General features: G+C 41.0%; 1 protein-coding gene across 3 annotated transcripts in view; it reads left to right on the top strand.

Moving 5' to 3' along the window:
* DOCK11 (dedicator of cytokinesis 11) overlaps positions 1-27536 on the top strand; it is a 923283-nt gene that overhangs the window by 230268 nt on the left and 665479 nt on the right. For all 3 annotated transcript variants that reach the window (XM_053699249.1, XM_053699251.1, XM_053699250.1), the window contains exons 14-16: positions 5317-5399; positions 5499-5621; positions 10250-10326. In XM_053699249.1, the coding sequence (XP_053555224.1) occupies positions 5317-5399; positions 5499-5621; positions 10250-10326 (283 nt within the window). The remainder of the gene's footprint in view (positions 1-5316; positions 5400-5498; positions 5622-10249; positions 10327-27536) is intronic.

Genomic DNA, 27536 nt, shown 5'->3' on the forward strand with positions numbered 1-27536 from the left:
TTAGAGGGTCTGTGTTTTTGCAAGCCCAGCGTTGCTTAGACCCAATAAGTATCTATCAATCCGGAGCCATTGTTTATTGTTATTGTTTGTGCACCAATCCAATAGCTTATGCAGCATTATAGCTTCTTTATAAATGAAGATATTAGGGACTCCCAACCCACCCCTGTCCCTGGTTCATGTTCTTTCTAGCAATTCTGGGCCTAGCTCCCTGCCAAATGTATTGCTCTATTAATGATTGTATTTTATTGAGATAGTGTATAGGGAGGTGTATGGGCGTGGTTTGCAGGAGATATAGAAGTCTTGGCAGAACATTCATTTTTACAACATTTATTCTGCCAATCCAAGATATTGATTTATTTTTCCAGCTTGATAAATCTGTGGTTAGCGTTTTTTCCATAGTTTTGTAGTTGGCTGTGTATACTGTTTGAACGTCAGGTGCTAGGTAAATGCCCAAGTATTTCAGTTTGATTCTTTGTCTTTTAAGGGGGCAGTTTGAGATCAATTCATTGATTTCTCTTTCCCCATAATTTATATTTAAATATTCAGATTTTGTTAAGTTTAGGAGAAATGCGGAAACCCGGCCGAACTTCTCAAAAGCCTCAAGGGCCCCTGGGAGGGGAGAGACTATCTGAGTAAGGGTGAGGAGAACGTTGTCTGCGTATAACGCCAGTTTGTGCTCCATGTCTCCAATACCCTGTGATGAGGGTGTTGTTTCTGATCTGTTGGGCAAGGGTTTCAATGAATAAGGCGAATAAAGCAAACCTAAAGAATTGTGGAAAAAGAAAAGAATGTTATGTCATACGACCTGTAAGCGCCATGGCTAGAATGGGATGTCAGTTGGGAGATGCCATGGATCTAATGGGCATCGAGACCTGATCCACACTTTCAGATACAGAGTGAGGCACTAGGCTGGCAGAATTGTGAGTTTTGTGCGGTTGGTTCTTTATCCGCTGAGAGTCTCTGGGGGAGAATTGGCGGTCCTCTGGGTGCGTGATGTTGAGTTGGAGGGTTTTGTTGAATCTTGGCAGGTCCTCCAGAGACCTGAGGGCGGCTGTTGTATCTCCCTTAGATGCGGTAATGCTGACCGGGAATCCCCACCGGTATGGGATCTGCTGCTCCCTCAAGACTGTGGTGATGAAACTCAGCTCCCTCCTCTTCTGCAGTGTTGCTTGGCTGAGGTCTGTGAAGATCTAGATGTGGATTCCAGCATGCATTACTTTTTTGTTTTTGTCTGGCCTGTCTCATGATTTCTTCTCTGTCCTTGTAATCTAATAGTTTTACAATTATGTCCCGAGGGGGCACCTTCGGGGGGTGGGGCTTTGCTCTCAGCGCCCTGTGGCCTCTTTCAATGCGTATATCTGCGGTGCTCTTTGGGCCCTTCAGGGTCCTAAACAAGTCCTGGAGGCAGCCTTCTATGGCGTTTGGCTGGATTGTCTCTGGGATCCCGCGTATGCGCAGATTGTTACGCCTGCCTCTGTTGTTCAGGTCCTCAACTTTCTCCATCAGTTGATGTATAGTTTCTTCCTGATCGTATGCAACTTTGGAAATGTGCTGTATGTCATTATTGACCTTGTTGTGACTCTCCTCTAAGACCGAGACCCTTTGTATGACTTTAGATAGGTCTCTTTTTAGTTCCCCGTACCAGTTTTTGACCTCTCCTAAGATATCTTTAATATCATCTTTTGTGCATAGGTTTTGCAGATCATCTTTCGTAATGGCGGGTGCACTTATAGTTTCTTTCTCGTGTTGCTGCTGTTCTGTGGATGCGGCCATTTACTGTGGTTTTGCGGCTAGGTCTTGTTGTTTGAGGAATTGTTGCATTAGCTTGGAGCTGTTTACGTTGTTGGTCTTAGAGTTTCTGCGGCCAGGCATATCCAGAGGCGCTTAATGTCAGGGAGGGTTCAGATGCCTAAAGGCTGGTGCGTACATAGTGGGGTGGCAGTGTGAGGTCAATGTAGCCCTGCAGGCCCCAGTGCAGTATGCGTGTAAAGTATTGTAGAAGGCGAACTTCCCCACCTGAGATGGCAATCTATATGCTGAGGCTTAGCGCAGGGGTTTTGGATAATGAGGACCCTGAGATTTGTGTCCAAAATGCCCCAAGTGTTTTAGAGTATGGCAGTTCATGCAATGTGCTGTGGCATTTGTGTGTATGCGAGAGCCAGCTCACCTGTGTGTTCTTCCAGTGTCCCCTGTATAGAGAAGCCAGTTTCCTGTAGCTTAGAGAAGGTTCTGGCTGTGGAGTTCCAAGACAGTGCCCTGTGTGGTGGATCTTCTTTTGTAAAAGCAGCTGAGGAAGGTGGCAACTAAGGGCCAGCTCCAGGCTCCGCCCCTGTATAGAAAATGGCACTGTGGTTAATTTTTAGTGCGTAGTGGCAGGGGAGCTGTAGCAAATTGTGTGCAGGGCTGCACTTCCGGTTTTGGAAAAACGGCTTCATTTTTGCGGTGTGGGCTAGAAACTATCCGATTTTTTCCCCATTGTGTTCACAAGCCTTTCATGCACCCGTGTTGCCGTTTTTGTGGCAATCCCCCAGGTCTATGCGTGCGGTCTGGAAGTGGGGCTTAGGAGCTCCTGAATTATGCAGCCATCTCCCTGACCGGCTAGGCTCCGCCCCCCTGTTTGATTTATTTTTAAGTGCATTACATTTTTTTTTTATTAGGGTTGTGGATTTCATTTCTCAGTGAAAAAATATGTATTTTAAATCCCTCCCTTTATGTTATTACTCTTGGACTCCACAGCTTGGGTATTAGTACCAAGGAGTAATGGATTGTGGACTCTAAACACCTGTATGAAAGAAAACACAATTTATGCTTACCTGGTAAATTCATTTATTTCATGGTGGTGGGAGTCCACAAGACTCTACCCTATGTTTTCTAGGTTTTATTTCTTTTTGGCATTACTTTTTTCCCTGCTCTTTTTTATGGCTCTTCTTCCTTTTTCTTACCTCACTTTCTGCGAGATTATGAGTTTTGCGGTAACAGGGGTGCGTTGCTAACAAGTATTTTTTTTTAACGCTTCCTTAAGATAACGCTGGTATTACAGGTTTTTATAAACCCAGCGTTAGCCGCAAAAAGGTGAGCGTAGAGCAAAATTTAGCTCCACATCTCACCTCAATACCAGCGTTGCTTACGGTAGCGGTAAAATGGCTAAATGTGCTCGTGCACGATTTCCCCATAGGAATCAATGGGGCAGATTTAGCTTAAAAAAACCTAACACCTGCAAAAAAGCAGCGTTCAGCTTCTAACGCAGCCGCATTTATTCCTATGGGGAAACAAAAGTTATGTCTACACCTAACACCCTAACATGAACCCTGAGTCTAAACACCCCTAATCTTACACTTATTAAACCCTAATCTGCTGTCCCCGCTATCGCTGACACCTGCATTATATTATTAACCCCTAATCTGCCGCTCCGGACACTGCCACCACCTACATTATCCCTATGAACCCCTAATCTGCTGCCCCCAACATCGCCGACACCTACATTATATTATTAACCCCTAATCTGCCCCCCCCAATATCGCCGCAACCTACCTACATTTATTAACCCCTAATCTTCTGCCCCCATTGTCGCCGCTACTATATTAAATTTATTAACCCCTAAACATAACTCTAACCCTAACACCCCCCTAACTTAAATATAATTTAAAATAATCTAAATAAAATTACTACAATTAAATAAATTATTCCTATTTAAAACTAAATACTTACCTATTAAATAAACCCTAAGATAGCTACAATATAACTAATAGTTACATTGTAGCTATCTCAGGGTTTATTTTTATTTTACAGGCAACTTTGTATTTATTGTAACTAGGTAGAATAGTTATTAAATAGTTATTAACTATTTAATAACTTCCTAGTTAAAATAAATACAAATTTACCTGTAAAATAAATCCTAACCTAAGTTACAATTACACCTAACACTACACTATCATTAAATTAATTACCTAAACTACCTACAATTAAATACAGGTAGCCCTCAGTTTACGCCGTGGTTAGGTTCCAGGAGCAATGGTTATAAATCGATACCGTTGTAAATTGAAACCCAGTTTATAATGTAAGTCAATGGGAAGTGAGGGGGTTAGGTTCCAGGCCCCTCTCAAAATTGTCATAAGTAACACCTAATACATTATTTTTAAAGCTTTGAAATGAAGACTTTAAATGCTAAACAGCATTATAAACCTAAAAATATAGATTGTATCATCATCAAACTAAGTTTAATGAACAAAAACATTTGCTAACAGCACCTAATTAAATAATCACACAACAGACTGCATCATCATCAAACTAAGTTTAATGAACAAAAACGTTTTTTTTACTTGCATTTTTCTGCAATCAGTTCTCTGCATTGTTAGCATGTTAGATAATATTGGGTCTGCACCTATTCTATGCATTTCAATATGCAGTGATTAATAAGCAGTTAGGCACCCTCACCTCAAGCAGCTGGACAGGAAGATAATAGGGAAGTGGCTGCTAAAACTTGTTGCTCGATAGCTAATGTCTGCTCTGTGTACACAGAACAATTTCAGGCTGTTAAGTTGCATAACTTTGCTGCAAAACAAGCAGACGGCTCCACCTACTGGCTATTTTAATTAGTGCACTTTGCTTTCCAAAGCTTTTCAATAGCAGTCACATGACTGAAGAAAAAGGTTGTTATTCTGAAACGGCGCAAATTGAACCGGCGTAAACCGAGGGTCACCTGTACAATTAAATAAAATAAACTAAAGTACGAAAAGCAACAAACACTAAATTACAGAAAAGAAAAAAATAATTACAATTTTTTAGAACTAATTACACCTACTCTAATCCCCCTAATAAAATAAAAAAGCCCCCCAAAATAAAAAAAAATCCCTACCCTATACTAAATTACAAATAGCCCTTAAAAGGGCCTTTTGCAGGGCATTGCCCCAAAGTAATCAGCTCTTTTACCTGTAAAAATAAAATGCAATCGCCCCCACATTAAAACCCACCACCCACACAGCCAACCCTACTCTAAAACCCACCCAATCCCCCCTTAATAAAACCTAACACTACCCCCTTGAAGATCACCCTACCTTGAGCCGTCTTCACCCAGCCGGGCACAAGTGGTCCTCCAGAGGGGCAGAAGTCTTCATCCAAGCCGGGCAGAAGAGGACCTCCAGACGTGCAGAAGGCTTCATCCAGGCGACATCTTATATCTTCTATCTTATGGGTGTTGACATGATTATTTTTAAGATTTAGTTTTCATTTATACGCATAAAAAGAAAGTATTCAAGTGTGAACCCCTTCATAATGGAAAAATTATATTAAATATATATAAATATTTTATTTTTTCAGACTGCTCAGAAAGTGCACAAGCTTGCCAAACAAGTGTGTAGTAGGCTTGGTCAATACAGGATGCCGTTTGCCTGGTCTGCAAGGTACATGATTCATATATGATTTTTTAACAGTAGTTTCTGGATTACTAATTTATACTTCAGTAACATCTTATATTTTGTGTCTGTGTGTTTTTCCCCCAGGCCACTATTTAAAGACACACAAGGAACGCTGGACACTGAAGGGAAATTCTCTCCACTTTATAAACAGGATGGAAGCAAACTCTCCACTGATGACCTGTTAAAACTACTAGCAGAGTATAGAAAGTATGTCCGCTACTGTTAAAATGTTAGTCTCTTTGATCAACTAAGGATTCAAAGAACTGTTCACTGAGAAAAATCTTAAAAAAATCTATGGCGCTTATTAACTATAATTTGGAGAGTGACTTCACAGTTTAGTGAAGTTTATCTTGTTTTCTCACTGTACAGTTCTTAGTGAATACATTTCGTTAAATGTGGAGGGGGACGATATTAACTTGGTAGTCATGCATCTCTCCTCTCAGATTCATGAAGATAAGGACCAAAGATTAACTTCTACCTCAATTGTTACGAGCTTGGCTAAGTCTTGGACCTTATTATATAGAGGATAATGATTTCCAAAGTGCAAACCTGTTTTCTTTTGGCAATTTTAAAGAGGTGTAAAGCTCCGAACTGAAATGCACATGAATCCATTTTAGTTTTGAAATGAAGTATTTTGCAAGCACACATTTATTAGCCAAAATGCTTCTAGTAAAGTTAAGACTTTTTCAGTAAATAATTTTACTGTATTTGGCACATATGTACATTGCACCATTATCTGACACTGCTCCTGTTCAGGGAGTATATAATGCATCCATGATGACTTAATTTGCATGGTTAAAGGGACACTGTACCCAAAAATTTTCTTTCGTGATTCAGATTGAGCATGAAATTTTAAGCAACTTTCTAATTTACTCCTATTATCAAATTGTCTTCATTCTCTTGGTATCTTTATTTGAAATGCAAGAGTGTAAGTTTAAATGCCGGCCCATTTTTGGGGAACAACCTGGGTTGTTCTTGCTGATTGGTGAGTAAATTCATCCACCAATAAAAAAGTGCTGTCCAGAGAACTGAAACCAAAAAAAAGCTTAGATGCCTTCTTTTTCAAATAATGATAGCAAGAGAACGAAGAAAAATTGATAATAGGAGAAAATTAGAAAGTTGCTTAAAATTTCATGCTCAATTTGAATAACGAAAGAAATTTTTTGGGTACAGTGTCCCTTTAATGATGACTACATGCTATCACTGACTCTCTCAGCAGGCATAATCTTTGTGTAACATTCCACAAGGTATATGTATATTTGCTCCCTGCACAGTAAAACCTATCACTGAAACAAACAGATAAGGATAGTGCTAAACACAATTTACAATTTTTAGCCACTCTACACTAATCCACCTTCGTATAGATGGATATAATGAGAATAAATAAAATGAGAAAAAATGGAGGGCGCTACAGAGCAAATGGTAAAAAACACATTTATTCAAAGACAAAATTGACAACAAATTTTTTTTTGCAATAAATAGTACATATATATAGTACTGTCTATTTAAAGGCGGTTGATATCTGCAATTATAAAATAGATGATGCAAAACAAAAGATGATAAAGCACATATATCTAGAGTTACTGCATAATCTGAAATACACAATAGGGACGTCTCCCTCAAAACCCTGATAAAATTCATATTATTAAAAAACACTCTTTAGTATCAAAAAAGCAAAAAAATAAAAAGGTAAAAAGATGGAACCTTCTATACCACCATAAAAATAATACGAGCATATGTGTGCACCACAAAGATAAAAAAAACACACACTATATGCAGTCTATTAATTTCTTTGGGAAATTAGTAATTCTTTGTAGATACCAAATCACGTCAAATGGAATACACTGTATATATAGTTCCTTGTGTTAATGCATACAGTGTGTTTGATACTGTGTTTAAACAATGTAGCCACAGAGTTCCTTATGTCGATACTTCATAAGCTTTAATGCACTATTATTTGAGTCAGTACTTGTATCAGTACTAATAATGGATAATGTTGGGAGTAGAAACAGTGTGTTATACAGAGTTTCTTGCTTTAAACCACTTGCCTTTTGGAGATCGATAGAGCGATCTCACTCACCCCTCCTCCTCCAGAATAACGGCTCCGGTGTTAAGCTGCACTCCCAATCCTCCGGTCTTTCAAATACTGTTGAAAATGCTTGTAGCAGTGATTTCAAAGTGCAATCCAGCTGGAAGTTTGGAAAAACAAAGAAGAACTCCCGCTCTTAGCATGTATCACACGCGGGATTACAAGTTACCTAGATTTAAATATCGGATAAAAGTTTGCAGGTAAACAGCTTCAGCTTCTACGCGTTTCACCCGTAGCTTGGGATTTCTCAAGATTCTAGGTACCTAGTAATCCTGCGTGTGATACACGACATAAGGAACTCTGTTGCTTCATTGTTTAAACACAGTATCTATCACACTTTATGGGGGCCTATTTATGAAAAGCCTGTCGGACATGATCCGACATTGCGGATCATGTCCAACAGACCTCGCTGAATGCGGAGAGCTTGGGAACTGCTGGTGCAACGCTGCCCCCTGCAGATTCGCGGACAATCTGCCACTAGCAGGGGGGTGTCAATCAACCCGATCGTATTCAGTGGGGTTGAATTGCAGCGATGTCTGTCCGCCTCATCAGAGCAGGCGGACAGGATATGGAGCAGCGTTCTTTATAACTGAAGGCTCGCCAGAAACACGTCCCTTCAAGCTCCATACGGAGCTTGATAGATAGGCCCCTATGCATTAACACAAGGAACTATATATACAGTGTATACCATTTGACGTGATTTGGTATCTACAAAGAATTACTCATTTCCCAAAGAAATTAATAGACTGCATATAGTGTGTGTTTTTTATCTTTGTGGTGCACACATATGCTCGTATTATTTTTATGGTGGTATAGAAGGTTTAATCTTTTTACCTTTTTATTTTTTTGCTTTTTTGATACTGATGAGCGTTTTTGATACTAAAGAGTGTTTTTTAATAATATGAATTGTATCAGGGTTTTGAGGGAGACGTCCCTATTGTGTATTTCAGATTATGCAGTAACTCTAGATATATGTGCTTTATCATCTTTTGTTTTGCATCATCTATTTTATAATTGCAGATATAAACCGCATTTATATAGACAGTACTATATATATGTACTATTTATTGCAAACATTTTTTTTGACAATTTTGTCTTTGAATAAATGTGTTTTTTACCATTTGCTCTGTAGCACCCTCCATTTTTCTCATTTTATCTATCACTGAAACAGTCAGAGCATTTGCTAGAGGCATTTTTATTGTTATTGCATAAATACTTATACATGTGTAATAAATGATTACATTAAATTGCATTTTAAGTTATGTTCCTGTGAATATTTACAGCATGAATTTTCAGTCTGTCCTGTACATCTTTAGGCGATGAGGGGGTTTATCCTGACACATAGGAGTGAGTTCAGTGAGTTTGACAAAACTAATGTATTATGTTGCTTAAAATGTTCAAGATGTTACAAATCAAATTTCATGATTCAGGTGGAGCATGTGATTTTAAGAGACTTTCAAATGTACTTCTAGTATTAAATGTACCATGTTCTCTTAGTATCCTTTGTTAAAAAACATACCTAGATAGTCTCAGTAGGAGTAATGCACTACTGGGAGCAATCAAGTGATTGGTGGCTACACATATATGCCCTTTGTAGAATAATCTATAGTTAAAGGGACAGTCTACTTGAAAATGTTTTTTCTTTAAAAATAAAGATAATCTCTTTATTACCCATTCCCCAGTTTTGCATAACCAACACGGTTATATTTATATACATTTTACCTCTGTGATTACCTTATATCTAAGCCTCTGCATACTGACCCTTTATCTCAGTTCTTTTGACAGACATGCATTTCAGCCAATCACTGCTTACTCATAAATAACTCCACGGGAGTGAGCACAATGTTACCTATATTTTAAACATGATCTACCGATGTCTAGCTGAAAAAAACTCTCAAAATGCACTGAGATAAGAGGTGACCTTGAAAAGCTTAGAAATTAGCATATGATCCTACAAAGATTTAGCTTTCAACATAGAATGCTAACAGAACAAAGCAAATTTGATAATAAAAGTAAATTTGAAAGTTGTTTAAAATTGCATACCCTATCTGAATCATGAAAGTTCAATTTGGACTAGACTGTCCCTTTACGATCCAGAATTAGAATTCTAACAGCCCTAGTTCCCAATATTTTTAGATTGTTTAACAGGATTTCTGTAACTTCTTATTTTCAATCTGTTTTAGTTAGTATTAGCATACAGGAATCCCTCTAGCATTTGTACCATGTTCTCCCCTTTTCAAAATTATATCTGGAATGTTAGTGATATTTTAGATGGCGTTTAATGCATCAGTTGTAATGAAGTTGCTCTGTGACTTATTAATATAGATATGAAATTCAAATACCCTGCACTCCGCCACCCACTTCAAAAGTCAATTTTTCTGTGAGCTAATGTTTTTAACTGTTCTCCAATCATTGATCTCCCTTTTGTGCGCCTTATGTTGTAGCTAGAGTGCTGATTGGAGAACAATTCAAAACTTTAGGTCACAGAAAAATAGACTTATGAAGTGGGCGGAAGAGCGTGGGGTATTTGAATTTCATATCTATATTAATAAGTAAGTTACAGCGCAACTTCATTACAAATGATAAATTAAACTCCATCTAAAATATCACTAACATTCCTGATGTTTTTATATAAGGGGAGAGTTTACCATCACTGTAACAATATTTCTATAACACAACTGTAACTTTAAAATCCAGTGTATCTAAAGTAGAAACTAGTAAAAATGATTTTGTTTTATTACCATAGGCCAGAGAAAACAAAACTGCAAGTTATTCCTGGACATCTCAATGTGTCAGTGGATTGTGTACCGATGCAGCAAACAAGTAAGTTATTTAGTTTTAGAGTCAGACTTACTCCTGCCACTCAATTTATATTCTTAAAGGGAGAGTATAGTCAAATTAAACTTTCATAATTTAGATAGGGAATGGAATTTTAAAGAACTTTCCATTTAATTTTGGTTATCAAATTTGCTTTGTTCTATTTGTATCCTTTGTTGAGAAGTAAACCTAGGTAAGCTGATGTGGCAGCAGTATTTGCTATACATTATAAATATTGTTGCAAACACTGCTTCCAGATTGATAAAGAAACATGCATGCCCCTAAACTCACCTAGGATTACTATTTAACAAAGGATATCAAGAGAATTGAGCAAAATTGATAATAGAAGCTTAAAAGTTATTTAAAATGTCATGGTCAATCCAATCCATTTAAGTTTAATTTTGACTTACTTACTTAAGTGTATTAAAGGGAAATAAAACTACAAAAGAAAATGCTCCAATTTATAAGACTCTTTTGTTATTTCACTATTGCTTGCCTAATCCTGTGTGCCCAATCCCCAGAAAGGAGCTAAATACATAATTAAAGTCAGCTTAGGACCACCTTTTTGAGTAGCCATCAATAGCTAATCATGTTCAGCTCAGGATTAGTAATGTATTACTGATATGGAAATTACTTTAACTATGTGTTTAACCCCTTCTTTAGGGTTAAATGCATAGGTATAGGTGATCAATGGTGCATTGAAAGAAAATAGTGTAATGCATTAGATTATGTTATTATAGCAGGGTTATTTTCCTTTAAGAAAAAACATTTTGGCTAATGTTTACATTGTTTGTATTGGTACTGTTGGATCTACTACATCGTCTAAGACTGTGATCACCCATATAGCAAATAGCCTAAAATGACTTTGTCTGGCGTTTAATCATTATTCACATTAATGTGAGATTATAGTAAGTTTTCCTTTGTAAAAAGCATAATTGGGCTAAAAGATGTTACTCCCAGGTGGTAACTGGTCCATAGAACAAGCCACAAGCTGTTCATTCCTGGCAGACTGCTTCTCTTTTCTGTTTGTATTATGACCCTGGGGAAAGTATCTCTATAGGTGATGGGGAAACCAGTCGTGGAATCCTTGCCCAATGTGCCTAGTGGGAGATAGCTGCACCTCACTGACAAGCGAGGCTACTAACTAACCTGTCACACTTGAAATGATCGCCTGGGGTCGCCATTTTCCTTCTTAAAGGGACAGTCAACACCAGAATTTTTGTTGTTTAAAAAGATAGATTTTCCCTTTTATTACCTATTCCCCAGTTTTGCATAACCAACACAGTTATATTAATAAGTAGGGGAGTAGAGTCCATGGCTTCATTCATTAGTGTTGGGAATTAAGAACCTGGCCACCAGGAGGAGGCAAAGACACCCCAGCCAAAGGCTTAAATACCTCCCCCACTTCTGTCATCCCCCAGTCATTCTTTGCCTTTCGTCACAGAAGGACGGCAGAGAAGTGCCGAAGATCGGAGTAGTCTCTTATGGAGGGTAGTACTCTTCGCATTAGGACTGGAGTTTTAAGTAGTCCTGTCAGCCTCTCAGTGAGAGCCTGGGCAAAAGTTAGAGTCTGGAGATGCAGGGAGAGTCTTTCTGCGAAACCATCCCGACTCATATTAACAGCTCTAGAAGCAATCAGCGTTGAGGAGTTTTGCTGCCTGCTTTTTACACTCAAGTCCATGTCAGGAGCGAGGCTACTAACTAACCTGTCACACTTGAAGGGCCGTCTTCCTGTTCCATGGCGTAGATTCTGGTAAGATTGTTTAATTTTTTATTACATAATGATAACACGGAAGACACGGTCACAGTGTGACACCTTTTATTTTATTTATTTTAAAGAATCAAGGGTTAATATTCCTGGACAGGGGATTATTGAACAGGGGGGTTTATACATGATATTGTTTATTGTGTCATTGCTGTGTTATGTGCGAGATGGGGTTCTGGCAATGTGTGGAACTTTCAGGTGACTTACGGGAGTATTGTGCGGTTCTTTTTTGGCACATTTTTCTCCTAAGGCAGGGGCGGTCCTGCCAGGCATTCCATGTGACCCGATGTGGCTATCTCTCTTCCTATGTTGATCAGTGGCGCAGGAGACAACACGGTTTCTGTAGTCCAGGTCATAGGAGGTGGTGAGTGCTCCAGCCATTGGAGGTTATAAAGGTGCCTATTATTAAGTTAATCTAGTCCATAATAACAGCGCAAGCTATGGAGGACTCTGACGCGTTAGAGGGTTCTCCCTCTTTAACAAGGTCTCATTCCTGTGTTTATTGTGAGTAGAACAGCCTGCTCAACTATGTTCCACATGCCTTAATAAAGTAAACGGATGTCTAGTACTACTGAGCCGTCCACCTCTAAATGGTTCCCCGTCCCGTAAAGGTGCGTTCCCTGCATTCATCTCCAATTGCACATGCAGCATCCCAGGGTCCAACCATTACTCCTGCAGGAGAGATTCGTTGGCCGTCAGATTTTGCGGATCAACTGCAAACGGCGGTATGGAAAGTGATCCATGCCTTACCACGTTCTGCTAAGCGCAAGCATAGTGTGTATCATGGCGGCCCAGCACATGGGTTGTTTACACCTATGGAAATATCAGAGGCGTTATATGATGACGAGGCCCACTCAGACACTTCGGAGGAGGCCCCTTCTGGGTCGGAGTCCGTGTCATCTAAATCTCCGGCTACAGAGGAGCCTGACTTAGGGTTAGGATAGAGAATTTGCACTTTCTCCAACATAGGTGTGTCCGGTCCACGGCGTCATCCTTACTTGTGGGATATTCTCTTCCCCAACAGGAAATGGCAAAGAGCCCAGCAAAGCTGGTCACATGATCCCTCCTAGGCTCCGCCTACCCCAGTCATTCTCTTTGCCGTTGTACAGGCAACATCTCCACGGAGATGGCTTAGAGTTTTTTAGTGTTTAACTGTAGTTTTTTCATTATTCAATCAAGAGTTTGTTATTTTCAAATAGTGCTGGTACGTACTATTTACTCAGAAACAGAAAAGAGATGAAGAATTCTGTTTGTATGAGGAAAATGATTTTAGCAACCGTAACTAAAATCCATGGCTGTTCCACACAGGACTGTTGAGAGCAATTAACTTCAGTTGGGGGAACAGTTTGCAGTCCCTTGCTGCTTGAGGTATGACACATTCTAACAAGACGATGTAATGCTGGAAGCTGTCATTTTCCCTATGGGATCCGGTAAGCCATGTTTATTACGATTGTAAATAAGGGCTTCACAAGGGCTTATTTAAACTGTAGACTTTTTCTGGGCTAAATCGATTGATTATTAACACATATTTAGCCTTGAGGAATCATTTTATCTGGGTATTTTGATATAATAATATCGGCAGGCACTGTTTTAGACACCTTATTCTTTAGGGGCTTTCCCAAAGCATAGGCAGAGTCTCATTTTCGCGCCGGTGTTGCGCACTTGTTTTTGAGAGGCATGGCATGCAGTCGCATGTGAGAGGAGCTCTGATACTTATAAAAGACTTCTGAAGGCGTCATTTGGTATCGTATTCCCCTTTGGGTTTGGTTGGGTCTCAGCAAAGCAGATACCAGGGACTGTAAAGGGGTTTAAAGCTTAAAACGGCTCCGGTTCCGTTATTTTAAGGGTTAAAGCTTCCAAAATTGGTGTGCAATATTTTCAAGGCTTTAAGACGCTGTGGTGAAAATTTGGTGAATTTTGAACAATTCCTTCATGTTTTTTCGCAATTGCAGTAATAAAGTGTGTTCAGTTTAAAATTTAAAGTGACAGTAACGGTTTTATTTTAAAACGTTTTTTGTACTTTCTGATCAAGTTTATGCCTGTTTAACATGTCTGAACTACCAGATAGACTGTGTTCTGAATGTGGGGAAGCCAGAATTCCTATTCATTTAAATAAATGTGATTTATGTGATAATGACAATGATGCCCAAGATGATTCCTCAAGTGAGGGGAGTAAGCATGGTACTGCATCATTCCCTCCTTCGTCTACACGAGTCTTGCCCACTCAGGAGGCCCCTAGTACATCTAGCGCGCCAATACTCCTTACTATGCAACAATTAACGGCTGTAATGGATAATTCTGTCAAAAACATTTTAGCCAAAATTAACCCTTGTCAGCGTAAGCGTGGCTGCTCTGTTTTAGTTACTGAAGAGCATGACGACGCTGATATTAATATCTCTGAAGGGCCCCTAACCCAATCTGAGGGGGCCAGGGAGGTTTTGTCTGAGGGAGAAATTACTGATTTAGGGAACATTTCTCAGCAGGCTGAATCTGATGTGATTACATTTAAATTTAAATTGGAACATCTCCGCATTTTGCTTAAGGAGGTATTATCCACTCTGGATGATTGTGAAAATTTAGTCATCCCAGAGAAACTATGTAAAATGGACAAGTTCCTAGAGGTGCCGGGGCTCCCAGAAGCTTTTCCTATACCCAAGCGGGTGGCGGACATTGTTAATAAAGAATGGGAAAGGCCCGGTATTCCTTTCGTCCCTCCCCCCATATTTAAAAAATTGTTTCCTATGGTCGACCCCAGAAAGGACTTATGGCAGTCAGTCCCCAAGGTCGAGGGAGCGGTTTCTACTTTAAACAAACGCACCACTATTCCCATAGAGGATAGTTGTGCTTTCAAAGATCCTATGGATAAAAAATTAGAAGGTTTGCTTAAAAAGATGTTTGTTCAGCAGGGTTACCTTCTACAACCCATTTCATGCATTGTCCCTGTCACTACTGCCGCATATTTCTGGTTTGATGAACTGCTTAAGGTGCTCGATAGTGACTCTCCTCCTTATGAGGAGATTATGGACAGAATCAATGCTCTCAAATTGGCTAATTCTTTCACTCTAGACGCCTCTTTGCAATTGGCTAAGTTAGCGGCTAAGAACTCTGGGTTTGCTATTGTGGCGCGCAGAGCGCTTTGGTTGAAATCTTGGTCGGCTGATGCGTCTTCCAAGAACAAGCTACTAAACATTCCTTTCAAGGGGAAAACGCTGTTTGGTCCTGACTTGAAAGAGATTATCTCTGATATCACTGGGGGTAAGGGCCACGCCCTTCCTCAGGATCGGCCCTTCAAGGCAAAAAATAGACCTAATTTTCGTCCCTTTCGTAAAAACGGACCAGCCCAAGGTGCTACGTCCTCTAAGCAAGAGGGTAATACTTCTCAGGCCAAGCCAGCTTGGAGACCAATGCAAGGCTGGAACAAGGGAAAGCAGGCCAAGAAACCTGCCACTGCTACCAAGACAGCATGAAATATTGGCCCCCGATCCGGGACCGGATCTGGTGGGGGGCAGACTCTCTCTCTTCGCTCAGGCTTGGGCAAGAGATGTTCTGGATCCTTGGGCGCTAGAAATAGTCTCCCAGGGTTATCTTCTGGAATTCAAGGGACTTCCCCCAAGGGGGAGGTTCCACAGGTCGCAGTTGTCTTCAGACCACATAAAAAGACAGGCGTTCTTACATTGTGTAGAAGACCTGTTAAAAATGGGAGTGATTCATCCTGTTCCATTAAGAGAACAAGGGATGGGGTTCTACTCCAATCTGTTCATAGTTCCCAAAAAAGAGGGAACGTTCAGACCAATCCTAGATCTCAAGATCTTAAACAAATTTCTCAAGGTCCCATCGTTCAAGATGGAAACCATTCGAACTATCCTTCCTTCCATCCAGGAAGGTCAATTCATGACCACGGTGGATTTAAAGGATGCGTATCTACATATTCCTATCCACAAGGAACATCATCGGTTCCTAAGGTTTGCATTCCTGGACAAACATTACCAGTTCGTGGCGCTTCCTTTCGGATTAGCCACTGCTCCAAGGATTTTCACAAAGGTACTAGGGTCCCTTCTAGCGGTGCTAAGACCAAGGGGCATTGCAGTAGTACCTTACCTGGACGACATTCTGATTCAAGCGTCGTCCCTTCCTCAAGCAAAGGCTCACACGGACATTGTCCTGGCCTTTCTCAGATCTCACGGCTGGAAAGTGAACGTGGAAAAGAGTTCTCTATCCCCGTCAACAAGGGTTCCCTTCTTGGGAACAATTATAGACTCCTTAGAAATGAGGATCTTTCTAACAGAGGCCAGAAAAGCAAAGCTTCTGGACTCTTGTCGGATACTTCATTCCGTTCCTCTTCCTTCCATAGCTCAGTGCATGGAAGTGATCGGGTTGATGGTGGCGGCGATGGACATAGTTCCTTTTGCGCGCATTCATCTAAGACCATTACAACTGTGCATGCTCAGTCAGTGGAATGGGGACTATACAGACTTGTCTCCGAAGATACAAGTAAATCAGAGAACCAGAGACTCACTCCGTTGGTGGCTGTCCCTGGACAATCTGTCTCAAGGGATGATGTTCCACAGACCAGAGTGGGTCATTGTCACGACCGACGCCAGTCTGATAGGCTGGGGCGCGGTCTGGGGATCCCTGAAAGCTCAGGGTCTTTGGTCTCGGGAAGAATCTCTTCTACCGATAAATATTCTGGAACTGAGAGCGATATTCAATGCTCTCCAGGCCTGGCCCCAGCTTGCGAGGACCAGGTTCATACGGTTTCAATCAGACAACATGACGACTGTTGCGTACATCAACCATCAGGGGGGAACAAGGAGTTCCCTAGCGATGGAAGAAGTAACCAAAATTATTCTTTGGGCGGAGTCTCACTCCTGCCACCTGTCTGCTATCCACATCCCAGGAGTGGAAAATTGGGAAGCGGATTTTCTGAGTCGGCAGACATTGCATCCGGGGGAGTGGGAACTCCATCCGGAAATCTTTGCCCAAGTCACTCACCTGTGGGGCATTCCAGACATGGATCTGATGGCCTCTCGTCAGAACTTCAAAGTTCCTTGCTACGGGGCCAGATCCAGGGATCCCAAGGCGGCTCTAGTGGATGCACTAGTAGCACCTTGGACCTTCAAACTAGCTTATGTGTTCCCGCCATTTCCTCTCATCCCCAGGCTGATAGCCAGGATCAAGCAGGAGAGGGCGTCGGTGATCTTGATAGCTCCTGCGTGGCCACGCAGGACTTGGTATGCAGATCTGGTGAATATGTCATCGGCTCCACCTTGGAAGCTACCTTTGAGACGAGACCTTCTTGTTCAGGGTCCGTTCGAACATCCGAATCTGGTTTCACTCCAGCTGACTGCTTGGAGATTGAACGCTTGATTTTATCGAAGCGAGGATTCTCAGATTCTGTTATCGATACTCTTGTTCAGGCCAGAAAGCCTGTGACTAGAAAGATTTACCATAAAATTTGGAAAAAATATATCTGTTGGTGTGAATCTAAAGGATTCCCTTGGGACAAGGTTAAGATTCCTAGGATTCTATCCTTCCTTCAAGAAGGATTGGAAAAAGGATTATCTGCAAGTTCCCTGAAGGGACAGATTTCTGCCTTGTCGGTATTACTTCACAAAAAGCTGGCAGCTGTGCCAGATGTTCAAGCCTTTGTTCAGGCTCTGGTTAGAATCAAGCCTGTTTACAAACCTTTGACTCCTCCTTGGAGTCTCAATTTAGTTCTTTCAGTTCTTCAGGGGGTTCCGTTTGAACCCTTACATTCCGTTGATATTAAGTTATTATCTTGGAAAGTTTTGTTTTTAGTTGCGATTTCTTCTGCTAGAAGAGTCTCAGAATTATCTGCTCTGCAGTGTTCTCCTCCTTATCTGGTGTTCCATGCAGATAAGGTGGTTTTACGTACTAAACCTGGTTTTCTTCCAAAAGTTGTTTCTAACAAAAACATTAACCAGGAGATTATCGTACCTTCTCTGTGTCCAAAACCAGTTTCAAAGAAGGAACGTTTGTTGCACAATTTGGATGTTGTTCGCGCTCTAAAATTCTATTTAGATGCTACAAAGGATTTTAGACAAACATCTTCCTTGTTTGTTGTTTATTCAGGTAAAAGGAGAGGTCAAAAAGCAACTTCTACCTCTCTCTCTTTTTGGATTAAAAGCATCATCAGATTGGCTTACGAGACTGCCGGACGGCAGCCTCCCGAAAGAATCACAGCTCATTCCACTAGGGCTGTGGCTTCCACATGGGCCTTCAAGAACGAGGCTTCTGTTGATCAGATATGTAGGGCAGCGACTTGGTCTTCACTACACACTTTTACCAAATTTTACAAGTTTGATACTTTTGCTTCTTCTGAGGCTATTTTTGGGAGAAAGGTTTTGCAAGCCGTGGTGCCTTCCATTTAGGTGACCTGATTTGCTCCCTCCCTTCATCCGTGTCCTAAAGCTTTGGTATTGGTTCCCACAAGTAAGGATGACGCCGTGGACCGGACACACCTATGTTGGAGAAAACAGAATTTATGTTTACCTGATAAATTTCTTTCTCCAACGGTGTGTCCGGTCCACGGCCCGCCCTGGTTTTTTTAATCAGGTCTGATATTTTATTTTCTTTAACTACAGTCACCACGGTACCATATGGTTTCTCCTATGCAAATATTCCTCCTTAACGTCGGTCGAATGACTGGGGTAGGCGGAGCCTAGGAGGGATCATGTGACCAGCTTTGCTGGGCTCTTTGCCATTTCCTGTTGGGGAAGAGAATATCCCACAAGTAAGGATGACGCCGTGGACCGGACACACCGTTGGAGAAAGAAATTTATCAGGTAAACATAAATTCTGTTTTTTGCTGAAGCAAGTGCTTGCTACTCTGGAGGTTCCGGAACCGAAGCTTCCGGAGGAACCTGCGATTCCTAAGCTTGATAAGGTTAAGATGGCTAATATTATTAAGAATGAATGGGAGCGATTAGGTTCTTCCTTTTCCCCTTCTTCTTCCTTTAAGAAACAGTTCCACGTTCTGGACTCTCAGCTGGAGCTGTGGGGTACTGTCCCTAAGGTGGATGGTGCTATCTCCACGCTCGCGAAGCAGAAAACTATTCCCCTCGAGAATAGTTTGTCGTTTAAGGAGCCCATGGATAAAAAGTTGGAAAACATGTTAAGGAAGATGTTTCAATACACAGAGTTTGTTTTTTCAGCCGGACAAGACCCAGTGCCAGCAGCCCGTCGCGAAAGTGGACCAGTCAGAGGGAAATTTGAAGTCGGCTCATTATTGGAACAAGTCTAAGTAGAGCAAGAAGCCCACTGAGACAAAATCGGCATACCCCGACCTGTCTACGGACGAAGTAGGGGGGAGATTATCTCTCTTCTCAGAAGCCTGGTTACAGGACGTTCAGGACCCTTGTGTTCTGGAGGTTGTCGCCCAGGGTTACAGGATAGGGTTCAAATCCCATCCGCCCAGGGGCAGATTCCTCCTGTCAAACCTGTCTTCAAGACCAGGAAAGAGAGAGGCCTTTCTAAAGTGTGTGAGGGATCTCTCCTCTATCGGCGTTATCATACCAGTACCCCTAGCAGAAAGGGGTCTAGGGTACTATTCAAATCTTTTTGTGGTTCCAAAGAAGGAGGGCACGTTCCGCCCGATTCAGGACCTCAAGTGTTTAAACAAGTTTCTGAGTGTTCCATCGTTCAAAATGGAAACGATCAGATCTATTCTGCCCCTAGTTCAACAGGGACAGTTCATGACAACTATAGATTTGAAGGACGCTTACCTTCATGTGCCAATCCACAGGGACCACTTCAAGTTCCTAAGATTTGCGTTTCTGGTCCAACACTTCCAGTTTGTGGCTCTCCCCTTTGGTCTGGCGACGGCCCCGAGAGTCTTCACAAAGGTTCTGGGGGCACTACTTGTGGTGGCCAGAGCCAGAGGCATTGCTGTGGCGCCCTATCTGGACGACATCTTAGTCCAGGCGCCGTCGCTCAGTCTCTCAGAGGATCATTCGAGGGCTCTTCTTCTTTTGCTCCAATCTCATGGTTGGAAGATCAACTCAGGAAAGAGTTCCCTGGTTCCCAGCAACAGGGTGGAGTTCCTGAGCAGGATAATAGACTCTATGTCCATGAAAATATTTCTCACAGACCATCGACACAGGAAGATTGCGTCCTCTTGTCTTGCCCATCAGTCCTCCGCAAGCCCCTCGGTGGTTCAGTGTATAGAGGTGATCAGACTCATGGTTTACAGCATAGATGTAATTCCATTCACCAGGTTCCATCTCAGACCTCTTCAATTGTGCATGTTGAGACAGTAGAATGGCGATCATTCAGATCTATCACAGCAGATATCCATGGATGCTCGGACTCGGAACTCCCTCACTTGGTGGATCCATCCGTAGCAACTGTCCATGGGGACATCCTTCTTGAGACCATCCTTGGAGTTTGTGACCACGGACGCGAGTCTGGCAGGTTGGGGATCTATTTGGGGTGCTAGGATGGCACAAGGAAAATGGTCACGGGAGGAATCTCTCCTTCCGATAAATATTCTGGAACTCCGAGCAATCTACAATGCTTTGAAGGCATGGCCTGCTCTGGGGTCGTTCAGCTTCATCAGATTCCAGACTGACAACATTTCCTTGGTGGCTTACATCAACCATCAGGGGGTATGAGGAGCCCCCTAGCCATGAGGGAAGTGTCTTGGATCTTGGATTGAGCCCAACAGCTGCTCACTCTCAGCAATTTACATTCCAGGTGTGGACAACTGGGAAGTAGACTTTCTCAGCAGGCCATCCTTCCATCCGGGGGAATGGTTTCTTCACCCTGAAGTGTTGGCGAAGATTTGTCTCAGGTGTGGAACGCCGAAGATAGATCTCATAGTGTCCAGACTAAATTGCAAGCTACCCCGATATGGGTCGAGGTCCAGGGATCCCCAGGCAGAGCTGATAGATGCCTTAGCGGTGCCTTGGGGGTTCAGCCCAGCTTACATTTTTCCACTGTTACCACTTCTACCTCGTGTAGTGGCACGCATCAAACAGGAGCGAACTTTGGCCATTGTGATTGCTCCATCATGGCCGCGGAGGACGTGGTTTGTGGATCTGGTGGGAATATCATCCTCTCTGCCTTGGAGGTTACCCTGTCACAAGGATCTGCTGAAACAGGGCCCTTTTCAACATCAAAATCTTGATTCTCCGAGGCTGACTGCGTGGAGATTGAACGTCTAGTCTTCGCCAGGAGAGGCTTTTCTGAAAGTGTGATTGATACTCTAATTCAGGCAAGGAAGCCAGTCACTCGTCGCCTCTACCATAAGGTGTGGAGGACTTACTTGTTCTGGTGTGAGAAGCTTGGATATGCTTGGCATAAGGTGAAGGTATCCAGGATTCTGTCCTTTCTCCAAGATGGTTTGGAGAAGGGTTTTGGCGCTAGTTCCTTAAAGGGACAGATTTTGGTATTATCAGTCTTGTTGCATAGGAGACTGGCTGAGCTCCCTGACATCCAATCTTTTGTTCAGGCTCTGTCTAGAATCAGGCCTGTCTTTAGACAGTTTGCTCCCACATGGAGCTTAAACTTGGTCCTTAAGGTATTGCAGAGGGTTGCTTTTGAGGCTATGCATTCCATTGACATTAAGATTCTGTCCTGGAAGGTTCTCCTCCTGTTGGCCATTGCGTCGGCACACAGAGTATCTGAACTGGCTGCCTTGCAATGTGAGCCTCCTTATCTTGTTTTTCATGCGGATAAGGCTATGCTTCGCACTGGTTTGGTTTTTTTTCCCAAGGTGGTGTCTAACCGTAACATCAATCAGGAAATAGTTGTTCCTTCTTTGTTTCCTAACCCTTCTTCTTCTAAGTAGAGGTTACTTCATAACCTGGATGTGGTTCGTGCCTTAAAGTTCTATCTTCAGGCTACAAAGGATGTTAGACAGTCTAAATCTCTTTTTGTGGTGTATTCAGGGAAGCACAAGGGGCAGAAAGTCTCTTCTACTTCTTTGTCCTTTTGGTTGAGGAGCTTGATTCGCTTGGCCTTTGAGACAGCGGGACATAAACCTCCTCAGAGGATCACGGCTCATTTAACTATAGCTGTGGCTTCTTCTACCTGGTCTCCTTACACACTTTAACAAAGTTTTACAAATTTGACGTTTTTGCTTCTGCTGAAGCTGTTTTTGGGAGAAAGGTTTTGCAGGCTGTGGTGCCCTCAGATTAGGGTCCGCCTTTTACCCTCCCGGTTTCATTCAGTGTCCTCTAGAGCTTGGGTATATATTCCCCTTTAGATGGAAAACATAAATTATGCTTACCTGATAATTTCATTTCCATCGAGGGGAGGTGAGTCCACGGCTTCCGCCCGTATTTTCTATGGGCGGACCTAAATTGAATTCATCTTCTGGCACCATTTATACCTTGATATTTCTCCTAAAAAAATCCACAGAAGGAGGCAGCACCTTGCAATATAAAAATGTCTTTATTTCCACATACTGGAACAAAACAGTGACGTTTCGGGTATGGAACCCTTAATCATTATTAATTATTATGATTAAGGGTTCCATACCCGAAACGTCACTGTTTTGTTCCAGTATGTGGAAATAAAGACATTTTTATATTGCAAGGTGCTGCCTCCTTCTGTGGATTTGTTGAGATTAAGGGATTACAGCACCCTTCTTGGCCTGCCCCTGACAGTGGAGCTGAGCTACAAAGTGTTTTAGTATTGATATTTCTCCTACTGTTCCTTGTTCCCTAGGCACAATGACTGGGGGATGAGGGAAGTGGGGGAGGTATTTAAGCCTTTGGCTGGAGTGTCTTTGCCTCCTCCTGGTCACCAGGTTCATAATTCCCAACAGTAATGAATGAAGCCGTGGACTCTCCTCCCCACGATGGAAATGAAATTATCAGGTAAGCATAATTTATGTTTTTTTACCTCTGTGATTACCTTGTATCTAAACATCTTCTGACAGCCCACTTATAACATGACATTTTATTATCTATTGACTTTCATTTTAGCCAATTAGTGCAGTGTCTGCCACAAGCCATGGGCGTGATCACAATGTTATTTATATGGCTCACATGAACTAGCTCACCCCTGTTGTGAAAAGCAAATAAAAAAGCATGTGATAAGAGGCGGCCTTCAAGGGCTTAGAAATTATCATATGAGCCTTCCAAGGTTTAGCTTTCAACTAACAATACCAAGAGAACAAAGCAAAATTAGTGATAAAAGTAAATTGGAAAGTTGTTTAAAATTACATGCCCTATTTGAAACATGAAAGGTTTTTTTGGACTTGACTGTCACTTTAAGAGGTGAATTGCCTGGTATTTCAGGGCTGGACTGACCTTGTTAGGCTGATCAGACTTACAGTATATTCTTCAGGTAAGCTTTCCTCTGTGAAAAGCACAATTGGGCTAAGAGAAGCTACGGTAACCGGGCCATAGAACAAGCCACTGAGCTGTTTGTTCCTGGCAGACTGCTTCTCTCTCTGTATGTATAAAGGTTATAGTAAGCACACTTCATTAAATGAAGGAAAGACAGGAATTTAAAAGACTTTTTCATTTATTTATTTTTTTCCATATTATGTAGGGCTAGATCAGTTCACTGCTTTGGCAAGCGAAGAGCTGTGAAATTTGTCCTACAAACTTATATGGACTCATAACCATTATATGAATGTTAGTTTGCTTCTAGACTTCATTCTGTAGACATTCAGCACCATTTTATTAATAAATTGGTTTCAATTGGTTAGACATGAATTTAAAAGATGATGAAAATATCTACATTTTAAAATAGAATAATCTGTTATCAGAGTCCATATAATGTTTGTTTGAACCGACCTTGCTGAATGTTATTTATAGTTTAAATTGATACTGTGAGTTTTTTCATTTCATTCCGACCTGCAATAAAACCCTAATGACGACCATGGATCACCTTGTTTTATCTCTCTGCCAGCACTGTGATTCCTTTGTACAGTTACAAAAATACATTTTTATTTATGACATAGAATAATCCTTGCATATTATTCCCTTCATAAAGCAGATTCCTATTTTCTTTACAAATACTGCAGAAAGGAAAGTAAATTTAAAGGGAAAAAAAGTGCAAAAAGAAAATGCTATAGCACTTTTGCTTGCATATAACTGCGTGTTTAACACCTGCACATGGTTTCAAACCATTGTTAATGTCAGCTACAAAGCAACAATGAGCTACTGTGAGCTAGCTGGTGATTGATGACTACACACATATCACATATGTTTTTTGTCATTGGCTCACCAAATGTGTTCATCAAGCTTCCACTAGGGCATTGCTGCTCTGGAGCTGTCTTTAGCTGTGTATTTAGCTACTTTCAGGGATTAAATACATACTTACTGTACATGCAAGCAATTAGAGCATTTTCTGTTTTCACTTTTGTATCACTTTAAATGGTAAGACAGTGTTGGGGCAAGATTTATCAATTTGTGAGTGTACAGGCTTTAAATGTTGTGAACCTGTCTGCATCTTATCACAAATTGTATGGCGTATTCCCCCCCCATATTTATCATTGCACAAGGGAACACTTGTGCAATATTGCACCTCACCCTCACGCAACCAATTGCTTGAGAGTAGGGCTTGTCAATCACCTAATTAAAATGAATCCAGGGTTATTTTTTATCCACCATCTACAGTTTAGCGGAGAGGGTTTATGAAGCAGTGGTTTAAACCACTGCTTCATAAATATCAGTTTCAAATGAGTGAGCCTGCAATCGATCGTGACATTTGCCTTGTAATAAATCTTACCCTTGGTGACATCACGTGCACAAAATAAGGTAAAAGGTACTAAACCTTGCATTCATATCCTAATCTAATCCAGAAACATAGTGAACAGGTTGTGAGTTTTCAATGGGTTTTTTTCTTTATGAATTTTTCATGGAACCAGGCGAGGCAACATATACCCATAAGGTATATGACATTATCTTTACACATGTTATTAAATGCAAATAATTATAGTAGTTGCCATAGTGCAGGCATAATCTATACATTAATACCAAATACAGGTTTCTTAAAATGAGAAATAAAGTTAATAATAGGAATATATTCCATTCTGCGTTTTTGGCATTCTTTTTGCAACCTTTGTTAAAGTTTTTGTAGTTCCTAAGCTGTTCTATTATGTAGTTCATGTTGTGCAATGTCCTCAGATCTGGTCATTGATTTGAGATCTAATAAAACAACTAGAGCATGTGGTTTGCCCTGCAAACTACTTTCAATTCAGTAAGACATTATAGTATATTCTGCAATACTGTTATTTCTTATGTAAAATATATAAATAAGCTGCACTTTTGATATTAATTTTTGGAAGCTATTTTATAAAATGTATTTAAACAAAGACATGTGGAGTCTAGATAAATCTATATAAAAATACAAAAAAAGGATATTGCCACACTCATGAGATTCTTTAAAAACAAAAAATCTTTATTCCATAAAAGTTAAAAAATGTGTACACATAAGGAGATAACATCTTACACGTTTCACACCCCTTGCTGGTGTTTACTCATAGTTGACGTAATTATGTTCCACTATTTAAACTACTTCTACCCAACAGCAAATTAGATATGAAGAATTATCCAAAAAGTTATGAACCAGAAGTAACATTTTAGCAGTTGGCTCACTGTCTCATGGGGTGTATTGTCTCCTGTTTTAGACAGTATTATTATTAGTAAACTTCACAAAATACCATTGAATTATGAACTATATGACATATGAGAAATAACAACTTTGAAAAAACAAAGGATAGAAACTTTAAAGGGACTGTCAGGGTTTTTCCTGCTTTGTTTGCCATGTGCTGCTGGCAGCCATTTTTCTCACCTCTCTTGCTGACTTTGGGGCATTCTGTGTGATGCTGCTCATTTCCTGCACTTCCTTTTATGGCCAGACTGGTGTACATCATCTCTGTGAGACAGGATACAGTCTCAGAATTGTGATGTCATCACTTATTATTTAAAGGGCCTTTGTTCAGTATGCTTTGCCCTTGCGTTGTCTCAGACCTGTTTGTGAGAGCTCCTGTGTATTACCTGGCTGTCTGACGTTCCTCCTGGTTCCTGATCCCTGGCTTGTTCCTGACTCTGCTGTTCTCCTTGTTCCTGATTCCGGCTCATCTGACTACTCGCTTTGGCTCCTGATTCGGCTCGTCTGACTACCAGCTCTGGTTTTGATTCCTGGCTTGTTATTTGACTTGTGGACTTTTTATTATTTTTCGCTATTAATAAAGGTGTGATTATGTGATTCCTGGCACCCTGACAGGAACATTGTAAAGTTGATTTCCTCTATATTTGTTTCCATTGACTTTGTGTACTAGCTACAGCGTATTAAATGCATGGGAAATTGCTCTTTTAGTTTTGTTTTTATTTAAAAAATATGTTTTTGCTCATTGAAATCTAAAGCCATTGTTCACAATAAGATGACAATTTAAATGGGAAGTCCCTGCAGAAATATCAGGCCTGTTCATCTTACATTATATCTTTTTATAAAGACTGCATTATCTTATCTCACTATATACACAGTGGCCAATACTTAGGTACTGACATTTTGGTAAAAGTAATTGGGAAATCATTAAAAGGACAGTGTATTTAGGCAAGTAGCAACTAAGAGTTCAGTGTATTCCAATTACTGGGAACAACCTCCTATTGTATGGTGGATTTCTGCTGATGCATTTTTTTTTTTTTTTTTGCTGGCATAATTGGGTCAGCATTAGCAATTGTGGTCTGTCTCACTTACAGTAATTACAATAAACATAAGATCAAATGACAGTGATATTAAAAAACTAGAGGACTGGTCAAATAAATGGGATCTGAAATTTAATATTACCAAGAGCAAAATTATGCATATATGATCCAAAAACCCAATTATAGTCTCACTGGTACATTACTGACTGTAACTAAAGAAGAAAGGGACTTGGGAAACAGAATTTATGCTTACCTGATAAATTACTTTCTCTTACAGGTGTATTCAGTCCACGGATTCATCCTTACTTGTGGGATATTCTCAATCCCTACAGGAAGTGGCAAAGAGAGCACACAGCAAAGCTGTCCATATAGCTCCCCTCAGGCTCCGCCCCCCCAGTCATTCGACCAACGGTTAGGAGAAAAAGGAGAACCATAGGGTGCAGTGGTGACTGTAGTTATTGTAAATTAAATTTGAACCTGACTTAAATATCAGGGCGGGCCGTGGACTGAATACACCTGTAAGAGAAAGTAATTTATCAGGTAAGCATAAATTCTGTTTTCTCTTACTTGGTGTATTCAGTCCACGGATTCATCCTTACTTGTGGGATACCAATACCAAAGCAATAGGACACGGATGAAGGGAGGGAACAAGTCAGGTAACCTAAACGGAAGGCACCACTGCTTGCAAAACCTTTCTCCCAAAAATAGCCTCCGAAGAAGCAAAAGTATCGAATTTGTAAAATTTGGCGAATGTATGCAGTGAAGACCAAGTCGCTGCCTTACAAATCTGTTCAACTGAAGCCTTATTCTTGAAAGCCCAT

This window comes from Bombina bombina, chromosome 1 (genome assembly GCF_027579735.1).
Source record: "Bombina bombina isolate aBomBom1 chromosome 1, aBomBom1.pri, whole genome shotgun sequence".
NCBI classification, from domain to species: domain Eukaryota; kingdom Metazoa; phylum Chordata; class Amphibia; order Anura; family Bombinatoridae; genus Bombina; species Bombina bombina.